General features: G+C 49.4%; 1 protein-coding gene across 2 annotated transcripts in view; it reads right to left on the bottom strand.

The window, feature by feature from the left end:
- Window positions 1-113: 113 nt before the first annotated feature.
- Window positions 114-11248, bottom strand: part of Ezh1 (enhancer of zeste 1 polycomb repressive complex 2 subunit) — a 34835-nt gene continuing 23700 nt past the window's right edge. For both annotated transcript variants that reach the window (XM_052197892.1, XM_052197891.1), the window contains exons 13-21: window positions 9740-9831; window positions 8845-8885; window positions 8169-8294; window positions 4685-4863; window positions 4068-4163; window positions 3649-3730; window positions 2816-2896; window positions 2321-2405; window positions 114-2102 (exon numbers count right to left, since the gene is read on the bottom strand). In XM_052197892.1, coding sequence (XP_052053852.1) covers window positions 2042-2102; window positions 2321-2405; window positions 2816-2896; window positions 3649-3730; window positions 4068-4163; window positions 4685-4863; window positions 8169-8294; window positions 8845-8885; window positions 9740-9831 — 843 coding nt within the window. In that variant the 3' untranslated portion in view covers window positions 114-2041. The remainder of the gene's footprint in view (window positions 2103-2320; window positions 2406-2815; window positions 2897-3648; window positions 3731-4067; window positions 4164-4684; window positions 4864-8168; window positions 8295-8844; window positions 8886-9739; window positions 9832-11248) is intronic.

The following is an 11248-nucleotide window of genomic DNA, read 5'->3' as shown; positions in this document are numbered from 1 at the left end:
CTCCCAGAGGATGTGGGGATCAGAGTGCTAGAGAGCTTCTTTCTACCCAGTCTGCTCCCATGCCACCCACTGCCTCTTATGCTTCTAGCCCAAGCATGCAGGACACAACTTGCCAAATTGGACTCAACACTTTATTAGATAAGAGGTCACAAGCCACAGGACTTTAAAGTGCAAGAAATTCACTGGCAATAAAGTCACATATACGCCAGTTCCCCACCAGTCCACAGCACCTCACTTGATTATCATTTTACATGATGTGCGGCCGAGGTGGAAAGGAGGGTGAAACCCGTCATTAAAAGTAGAGGATAGCAGGAACCAAGAACGGGCAGGCGGCTGGAGGAGCATGAGGATTATTGGCCTGAACTGCGGAAGGAGGGGCTGCCAGGAACGCTTGCTAAGGGAAGGCTGAGGTCAGGTGAGAGCCAGCATGTCTGAAGCATTCCCATGACCAGTCCCTCGACCTGCTCTGGTTTCCCAGAGAATGAGTAACTCAGCCTAGAGTTAAGCCTGAGGGTATCCCTGACACATACAATGGACACAAACCACTGGAGATGCCAACCTCAGAGCTGTGTAGGGACTGGCTCAATTGGGGTGTGGGGAGAGGTTACTGTCAGGAGCTGTGGGGTGCATGCTGACTGTGAGGTCTACACAGGTCTACCAGTGTAGTGAAAGGGTGTGTGTGTGCACAAGCATGCACGTCCCGTGCAAATCTCTAGGAGGCAGTGTGGTAGGAGGGAGCCTGGCGGGAGAAGGGAATGGTTAGCAAGGGCCACAGGAGGGCTCTGGCTCTCCAGGAAGCAAGAAGCCTGTCGCCCATTCTAGCACTACCTAGGGCAGTCTCTCTCTAGCCCTTTCCAGAACACAGCCCTGTTCTCAGCACACCAGACCCAAGGCAGCTATGCTGACTAGTTTTCGTTCTTGTGTCAAGCCAGCTCCTCCTGCCTCTCAGAAGATGAGACAGAACTGCAGAATCTTCCACTCTCCTCTTCCTCCTTCAGAAGTGGGATTCGGGCAGAGACCTTGGCTCAAACTCCACTCCAATCTATAAACCTTCTAAAAGAGAGTTAATAAAGTGCTTTGTTCTCTATGAATCCCAGAGAATGGCGGTCTGCCTGCCAGTCTGCCCTGCACTGTGACACCCTCTTAAGTGTGCAATGGCACCCCTCACCCACCCGCAAACACAACCGACAGAAGGTACTCCAGGTGGAGTGAAGCAGACCAGCAGCATCTCCCTCTAGTCTAGATTAGGCTCAGCTGCCCTGGAGAGAGGCGCAGCAGTGCCATGGCCAGCTCTGAAGAATGGCGGGCCTGAGGAGAGCTGCAGCTCCCTCCGCTGACCCCGAGTACTTACGCCCAGCCAGGCCCAGGCCTACGCTCAGCCACAGCTTGGGCATGCTGCCACTGAGACAGAACTTTGGAAGGAGGTGGGTCACTGGCACATGCTCCTGGGGAGCCTGAAAATGCCACGCCACCCCCATAATCTACAGGATAGGCCTTTCCCCAGGGTCTAGCTGGCTCTGTCCACAGGATGGGGGGATGTGCCCTTAAATCCCTGCTCTGATGTCACGGAGACACATCTCCCTTTGAGTTCTGACTGCAATGCTTGCCAGGCTTACCTGTACCCCGAGCGCCTGTGGGCTCCAGGGACCTGGCTTCACTTGGCAATGCCTGACAGCCAGTGACAAAAGAACTCTTGACTGAGAAAGCTAAAATGGTAGCACTGGGTGATTCCTGAGGCCCACAGCTTGGGAGCTGAGGAAAAAAAATCAAGCCCTGATAGCATCCCAAGCCCACAACCTCCTCCTCTGACAGGAAGTGCAGCTTCTCACATCTGACCTCTCCTGGGAGACCAGGTCTTCACGGCCTCTGTTTCCCCTCTCACTGAGGCAGTGTGTCCCCTTGGAATAAAGTGGAGGCCTAGTTATGCAGGGTGGGTGGGGTTTCTCAGCATGGAAGACATTGCAGGAGCTGGAGCAGCAGTGGTGTATGCCTGAAGCCATGACCGTGCTGCCACCACAGCACTGCCACGGGGCCCAGAGGGCTAGAAGACGTCCGTTTCCCTCTCGATGCCCACATACTTGAGGGCATCAGCTTGGCTGTACCTATCCCAGGGCAGGGAGGAGGAACCAGGTTACTCTGTGATTGACAAGATGGGGTCCCCTCCTGCTTCCCTTCCACCCGATTTCCAGCAGCCATTTGTAATATTCCTAGCTCTGAGGCAAGCAATGGCAACTATAGCCCCTCTCCTCCACCCACTGTAGCTGCTGTAAGCCCCAAAGCAACTCCAACAGCCACTCCTGCCTCCTTCCCACCACCTCACCTATAGTCAAAGAAGAGCTCTTCGCCAGCCTGAATCGCTCTCTTGGCAAAGATCCCAATGCGGTGATCACCATTCACCATGACCACTGCGGAGAGGAGAGGACAGACCTGGGCTAGCTTCCAAGCCTTCCTAGGCAGTCCACACTGCAAGCCTGCACTCAGGAGGATTCTGGGCTGATTGTGTCCAAATTCCCAACAGATCCAACGGGACTAGAATGTAGTCATAGGGGCAGGCACTTCTCTCTGCTTTTGACTCTGCTATTGCAGCAGTGAGTTTGGGGAAATGGTGACCTTTAGGTCATGGCCGTGGAAAGGCATTGTTAACATAGTCAGTAGAAAAGGCCGAGTATGAAAGGAGAGGCCTACAATGATGGCAGAGAGTCATCAAGAGTCTCCTTGGAAACCGTAACTCAGCATGAACGAAGTGACGGGAAGAAACACGGACACAAGCAGTTTTCAGCCCACTCACTTCCTAGGCTCCTGAAGACTCACTCACCTTTGGCATAACAGTTGGGGTTCACTGAATGGTTTGCAAAGCGAATTTTGTTTCCTTTCCGGGTAGCATCCACTACAAAATCTACATGACATAAATCAAAGAAAATCGTGAGTGTCGCAGGAAACTATACTTTGGGGGTTACACAAGGTCTAGCTCTGTGGCCCAGAACTTATTGTAACTCATGCCCAGTGCTATTATTACAGGTATATACCACTGTGCCCATTTTTGTTTGTTGAAGACAGGCTCTCCTGTAGCTCAGGCTGGCCTCACATGTGTGGTAGTTCTTGTTCTAGCCTCATTTAAGAGGTACAGAGCCGGGCAGTGGTGGCGCACGCCTTTAATCCCAGCAGTTTGGAGGCAGAGGCAGGCAGAATTCTGAGTTCGAGGCCAGCCTGGTCTACAGAGTGAGTTCCAGGACAGCCAGGGCTACACAGAGAAACCTTGTCTCAGAAAAACAAAACAAAACAACAAAACAAACAAACAAAAAAAGGTAACAGAAACAATTTAACAGGAACGTGAAACCAGAATAGTAACAGGAGATAGGAAAAGTACAGCCTGCCTCCTTGTGTGGGAGCACCCCAGTGGGTCCTCCCTCTGAGTTTCAGATCTCCTCCCCACCTACTGGCTAGGGCAGCTTCTCCAGTGAAGCACCCACTGATCCTTTCCAGACACAGCAGAAATGAAGCAGAGCCCATGGGCCTCCAGGCTCAGCTTAGCATCTGCTTAGGGAACCTGCTGAAAGAGTCAGTACTGATCTGAACCTGGGCCACAGCAGACGCTGCTTAGTGAACAGACTTGCACATGGTCACCCTGGTGGAGAAGGCCATGCGTACCATTGTTGAGGTTGAAGAGGAAGCTGGACATGTATTTATCATAGACCTTCCCTCGGCGATCAGCCTCATCCTGAGAGATGAGCTGGAGGAGTAAACAGAGAAGCGGCCGTCATGCTTGCTCGAGGTGTGACACTATGTGAATTGAGAAGGGGCAGTGCAGGCGAGAGAGACTCTGCTAGCCTCCTCTCCGCCCAAAGCTGACCAGGGTGAAGGCTAGAGAGAGACAGATACTAACACTTGACAAACAGTGGTTTGTTTCAGGATTGCAAACAGTTCTGTGGGGTCCCCTGAGAGGCCACATGAAAACTGGGCTGAGTTATTTAGAGATTAATGCATCACAGAAGCCTAACCCACAGAAAGTCGAGAGTTTCTTGTCAGTTCTTCCCAGTCAGAAGATGGGCTGAACCTGGAACACTCACCTCACCACAATATTCAGAAATGAATTCATTCTTCTGCACAGACTCCTTGATGAAGGTGCCCCATCCGGCCACATCGGAAGGGGCCAGCAGCAGGTGCTGGGGGAGAGGGAGGCAAGCCTTAGATGGCAGGCGGGTGTGAGTGGGTGTGAGTGCCGCATGTGCACGTGTGGGACGGGGGCAGGTGGAAAGAACTACCAACTGTCAGGGGAACCTGAAACAGAAAAGGTCCAAACCACTTTGCTCTTGAGGGGGTAAAAACAAAAACTGGAAATTGTAAAGGAAATAGGGTACTTTCTTCCTCTTCCTTGGGGACCTCGGGGGTGAGTCTGGGCAAACACCATAATGTAGGGGGTAGAAGGTGCAACATGGGGGTTGTGGAGCCCAGAAGGAAAGTGCTTGCCTCCCACGTGTAGAGACTTGGACCCAGAACTACAGGGGAACAGAATGGTGCACACCCTTCTGCTCCTTTTGGTAGAATAGAAAATTGGATTACTGTGACCACTGACAAAACCTGTCAAGCACTTTTACATACAACCCCTCCAAGAAGCCAAAGGACAATGACATCAGGGAACATTTCCTCTTTCCCACTGTGATCTTGACCCAAGAAAAGACCTCACCTTTTTGAGGCCACGCTGGATGCTGCAGTTTTTGCAAGACACCACCTTACAGTCCCAGTGCTCTGAGGCCCCACAGGTGAGGCACAAGTCAGGGTCACACTCACGAACTGCCAAGTAGCATGGGCATTGCTTGGTATTGCACTGAGTCTTACAGCGACAACCAGGAAAACGGTTCTGGCCTGAGTGGGGAGATGGGGATGGTTAGGAAGCGGGCCCGCACTGATGCAGGTCAGACTCGGGACAGCAGCGAAGTGAATGTGACATGTCAGAGGACTCTTGGCACAACAGGCAGAAGGTTCCTTCCTCTGAACATTGGGCTTTTCCTAAGACAGGGAAGTGCCTTCTTCAGGGCTAAGGACATGGCTCAGTTGTTAAAGTACTCTCCATGTAAACCTGAGAAATTAAATTTGATCCACAGAACCCATATACAAACTTCAGGCATAGGACACCTATGTGCTTAGATCTCAGTGCAGGGAAGGTGCAGACAGATTCCTGGAGCTCACTGGCTAGACAACTTAGCAACGAGCAAGCCCTTAGTTGCAGTGAGAGATCCCATCTAGAAAAACAAGGTAGATGATAGCTCCTCACAAATGACACGCAAGGTTGACCTCTGGCCACACACACACACACACACACACACACACACACACACACACACACTTACACTATGAACTAGTTCCCAACAGACAAAAGGCAGGTGTGACTATTAAGTGTCGATTTGCTAACAGGCCACCCCCCCCATCCTTGTTCACAGAATTTGGAATTGAGGTGGAAAGAACCCGAAAGAAAATGAAATCAGTGCTTTTCACAGTAAATCCTCATCAAAACAAGCATCATCTTCTGAAAGGAACACATCCGCTCTATGCCGTCCTCTGCTGCCCACAGCTCTCAACAGCACTAGCTCTTATCTACTGTGGCTGAGATCGCTATCTGTTCCTTGTCGGGTGACAATCACAGCACAGAGGCCTGGGCACTGCCCTCTGCAAACCCAGAGGCTGCTATGTATTGCTTGGCCACAAGCAGGAAAAATGAGGACAGGTAAGGTGGCTAAGAAGTAGAGAACTATTTTTCTGCTGACACCGCCTACCCTGTCTCCTACCAGGTATGTACGTACCTATGTCTGTCTGTCTGTCTGTATGTATGTATGTATTTTTATTTGACGTGTGTATGTGTGTGCCCATGTATCTATGTGGAACACGTGTATGAGTAGCCGCAGAGGCCAGAAGGCAGCAGACTCCTGAGCGGAGTTAGAACTGGTTATGAGGAGCTGGAAACAGAGCCAAGGCTCCCTGCTTGTAACCACTGAGCTGTCTCTCTAGCCCCCTACACATTTTTTCTTAATTTTAATTATGTGTGTGTATCTTTGGGTGAGTATGTTCAAGAGCCATAAGTATGTGCAATGCCAAAAGGTGGCATTAGATCCCTCAGAGCTAAAGTCACACTTCCCCGTAAGCTGCTGCCGGGGGTGCTGGGAACCAATCGAGGGGTCCAGAGAACAGCACGCACCTTTACCTACCCCAGCCCCTCCTACCAGATATTCAGCTCAGAATGGTGCCGCCTGCCTTTATCCTGCTGCTCAAGAGGCAGAGACAGGTAGAGCTCTGTGAGTCTGAGGCTCATCCAGGACTGTACACTAAGATCCTGTCTCAAAACAAAATAAAATACAACAAAAAAATACACTACAGCTAATATGAAAATATTGAAATCAATGTCCTTTATCCTGCTCACTTAATAAATGCTGGGGTAAAAAAAAAAAAAGTTCTAAAAGAACTTCAGCCTGGGTTGAGTTTACAGACAAAGCCTGGCGAGCACAGGTCATAGGCTCAACAGCCAGTCCAACAGTCACTCTGCAGTTATTACAGATGTAAGAACTGTGTGGGTTCAGTGGGACGGCACACACCTGTAATCCCAGCAGCGGGGCAAGAGGAAGAGGTCAAGTTCACCCCGAGGTCTGTGCATGTATTCTTTTTCTTTTCTTCAATTAAATATTTAAAGTACTTAGTGGGTGTGGACACTTGGGTGGAGGTACAAGAACAGCACAGGATCTGTTCTTTCCTCACGTGGCTCCAGGATCTAACCGAGGCTTCCTGGCAAGTTCATTTTATTGCCTTTTCCTGAAGAACGGCCTCAGCAACCCCTTTTTTCTTCTCTTTCCACTCTCCTTCCCTCTCTTATTCTCTCTTTTGAGGCAGGATTTAACCTGGGTTCAAGGCCTGCGTCATTGTCCCAGTGCTAGTGCTGGTTATAGGTAGGTGCTCCTGTATCTACCTAAACAAACCTGGAGGTGGTAGGTGTTGTTAAGATATAGTTTCCTTAGTAGCACAGGTTGGCCTTGAACACTTGATCCTCCTGCCTCAGACTCCCACAGTGGAGGTCCAGAACTAATTATAGTTACATACTACCACACTCAACCCACATAACTTTTTTGTTCACTTTTATTTTTATTTATGTGTATGTGTATGTCAAGTGTGCGTGGATGTCCAAGGACAGAAGGTGTCAGATCTCCTGGAGCCAGAATTACAGGTGGTTGTAAACTGCCTGATATGGGTGCTGGGAACCAAACTCAGGTCTTCCAGAACAGCAGAAAGTGTTTTTAACCACTGAGCCATTTCTCTAGCCCTACATATGTAAAAACCATCATCCTGAAGAGGAGCCCCTGAGTGCAAAAGTTCCTGCTTCCCAGTTCTCCTACGAAGAAGGAGAAGCAGCGTGCCTAGTTCCTGCCTCCAGAATCCCCACCTGAAGGCTTAAAAATTACTTTCACAGCTAGGAAAGATGGCACACACCTGTTATCTCAGCAACCTATGAGGTGGAGAAAGGAGAATTGCTTGAGAAACAAAGTGGGGGGAAGAGGAAGAAGAAGGCAGGAGATGGGAAGGAGAAAAATTTTTTGGTGGTGGGGGTATGTTTTGAGACCGGGTTTTTCTATGCAGCCCTGGTTGTCCTGGAACTCAAACTCACTCTGTAGACCAGGCTGACCTCAAACTTGAGAGGGCCACCTACCTCTGTCTCTGCAGTGCTGGGGCTAAAGATGTGCACCACCACCACCCAGTGTTTAGTTTTTTTGAGACTTTGTGAGCTCAGGAGTTGGGGTAGAACAAGGGTTGGAGAGACAACTCAGCAGCTAGGACCTGAGATTGATTCCCAGCATCCACACGCTGGCTCGCAACTGACCAACTCCAGCGCCAGGGGTCTTATTCCCTCTTCTGACCTCCTTGAACAACAGGCAGGCCCACAGTACAGACAGACATGCAGGGAAAACACTCATATACAGAAAATAATAACGTTTAAAATTAAAAATAAGAAAATAGAACAGACCAACCCCCACAACTTGGGAGACCACACCTTCCTTTCCTGTAGGATGCCTGAAACACAGCAGAGGGATATTAAAAGTCTACAGGCAGCTAAGGGGCAGGAGAAAGGAGCCCGGGCACTCCAAGGCCAACCACTTTGGTAGACGATGGTGAAAGCAAGGTGGTCTTACAGTCTGGGCTGCACTGGCAGAACTTTTCGCAAAAGTTCTGGGTCATGATGCAGGGGCATGTGCTGTCACAGGGACGGTCCGGGTGGTCACAGGGTTGGTAGTTATACACTTGTGTAGAATTGTTATCTGCAAGAAAGAATAGAGCAGAACATTGTTGCGGCCAGGCTACCTATCCCCCAAATGTTCCAGTGCCTCAAGCTGAAGCTGACTTGTCCCAACCGTGACCCTGGACACCCTCAGCACTTGATAATGTGGCTGACCCCTGTGCATAAACAACAGAGTATTTGCTTTGTGGGTAGGGTGTAGAGATGGCCCAAGATAACAAGGCAGCTACTCTCTAAACATGAAAACAGGTCTGGAACTGGCAAACAGCACACTAGGAAACTCAAGAGACCACAAGGCTTTAAGTTTAACTTCTGAGACGGCTTTTCGGTTGTAGTCACTGGCTCAGCCCGAGAGATGCTGCAAAGAAATCTGCAATCTCCAGAGCAGCCAGGGCCAACAAAAGAAGTGCAGGTGCAGCAGGGTGATAACCACAGGGTGAGACCTTAATCTGAACTCTGTATGTTTGTGTGTTCCTATGAGCAAGGTGCCTAAAATGGAGCCCGTGACCTTGAACATGCTAAGGATGCATTCCACTCTGATGTATCTCCCACCTTTCTTCAACTGAACTTACCTTTCTTCAGCTGAATTTTCCTGCAGTGTGCAGCCCACAGCCTAGGAGGAAAAGAAAAATAGGTCTACGGTGTGGTTCTCTGAGCACGCATGACAGTGTCCTGCTCTGAGGGGCAGCTGGACAGCCGTAGGGTTCCCTTTCTGAGTTCTTTAGCAGGAGGCTCCTCCCCCAAAACATCAAAATAACAAAAACCCAGACAAAACAAAAGTCACACAACTGTTGACTCACACTCCCAAATCTCCCTCTTCCCACTTCTTCCCTTGCTGGGCAGAACTCTAAGATGGTAGGTGGGAAAGCCTACAGTAAAGAGGCTGACAGACTTCCTCTGTAACTAGAACTAGAACCACCTCCTTTATTTGTCTGGTAATACATTAGGGAACCTGGCCATCAGAGTGATGATTTTTATCTTTTAGTGTGGGTCTTACCATGTAGCTCTAGCTGATCTGACACTATGTAAACCAGGCTAGTCTTGAACAAACAGAAGCCTGCCTGCCTCTGAGTTCTGGGATTAAAAGTATATGACCATACCCAGCTATTTTTTTTCTTCAAATTCCAACCAATAAACAGACTATGTAACTCTGAAAAACAACACTATAGTTAAAGAAAAGGAATAAACTGTAGAGTAGGGAAGATGATCAACACCCAAGAAAGGGGAAACAATCTCAGTGCAGAGCCACAGGCCACTCATGTCCTCAGTGTGGCACAGGGAAGGGCTGGCCCTAGTCACAGGTGCTGAGGGAGTTCTTAAGACAGTGGCTCTCATCTGAGGGTCCCAATAAGATGGGCTGGCTCCGCCCAGTGCAGTGAGTGGCCAAGGGGCAAGCACGGCTGTCCCCAAGGAGGTCAGAGCACAGGGAACCCGAGGAGCTTTAAGAGCCCTTTGTCTACCCCTTGCCTGTGTTTTCTTTTCTTCTTCTGTGCAGGATTCATGAGCTCATCTGTTGGCAGCTTCAGGATAAGTGATTCTTTTACTGCAAATTGAAAGACCTGGAAGAGAAGTGAATAGGACCTGTCATATCTCTAGGATGAGGTGACCAGGCAAGTGACCGGGCCAGGTGCTGGGCCTGTTAAGAATCTGAAATTTGCAGGCAGCTAACGGGGCATCCTGTTAGTAGAAGACAGGATGTGGCTGCAGTGGAGGACACTGGCACTGTAGATTTACTAGGCCGGAGAGGCACAGCTACCACGCTGGCACTGTACTCCATCACCCTGGCTTTCATCTACCACTTCTCAAGCCACAGTGAGCTGCCCGAGAGCTCTGCCGTTTTAGAAAGCAAACTGCAGGTGCTGAGTGAGACCTAATGGGAAGGGTGTCCCTGCACTAAGCAATAGCTCCCTCTGTTGGTAGAGAGGTACCAGCACCTTGGCTGTCCATCAGGGCAGCGTTTAGGGAAAGCTGGCTTCTTTTCCAGTACTTCTTCCTTTACAGCATTCATTTCTAGTGTCCCCTTCCTTTCTTGGCTATGGAAACTTCTGGTATCCTGCAAAAACTATAAATAGTATTAGGAAACATTTATTGTATGTATGGTTTTCAAAATGGGGTTTTCTGTGTAGCCCTGTCTGTCCAAGAACTAGATTGGCCTGGAACTCAGACAACTGCCTGCCTCTGCCTCCCAAGTGCTGGGATTAAAGGTATGCACCACTATGCCCAGCTGCCTTTTTAAAAAACACCTATAACTCTATATACTTTTAGGTTAAGGAACCCGTGCTGTGGGCTGGCAATATAATGGCTGAGCAGGAAAAAGCACTTGCCAGGCAACTCTGATGACCTGAGTTTAGTCCACTGATCCTATTGCTTAAGGAAGGATCAATACCCAAGGGTTGTTCTCTGCCCTCTACAAAAATGCTTTGGCACATGCACACTTACACACTTATATAGCACACACAGACACACACAGTAATAAAAGTAATAAAAATCTAAAAAAGAATCTGTGTTTCAAGGAAACAGATACAGGCTCTGATATAAAGTACAAATCCCTTCCACTCATAATTCTAAGCAGTCGCACGAAGGAGCATGAAACAGGCTCCCAACGCCCTTCAGAAGCGCCTGGCTTAGAAATGCTTACGGATGTGCTCCTAGGAAGAAACCATGCAGGCCTGCAGAAGTCAGGGAGCTGTGGGATCGGGGTGTCAGCGCTGGGCTCCTTCCTGCTGGACAAACTGGCCCAGGTACCTGGCTCTCACCTCTGTTCTGCACTCTCTTCTCCCTGCCATTTCTTTTGAAGAATTTTATTATATTTCATTTATTGTGTATGCACATGTATGTCTGTGGAGGTGTGTGTACTGTAGTGTAAGTGTGGAGGCTGGGGACCAACTTTAACAGTTGGATCTCCCCTAACGAGTGGGTCATCAAGCACCCTTACCTGCAGAGCCATCTTATCAGTCTGCAGTCTTTTCTTGCCTC

Source organism: Apodemus sylvaticus, chromosome 10 (assembly GCF_947179515.1).
Source record: "Apodemus sylvaticus chromosome 10, mApoSyl1.1, whole genome shotgun sequence".
NCBI lineage: Eukaryota > Metazoa > Chordata > Mammalia > Rodentia > Muridae > Apodemus > Apodemus sylvaticus.
This window is presented reverse-complemented; position numbering and strand designations above follow the sequence as displayed.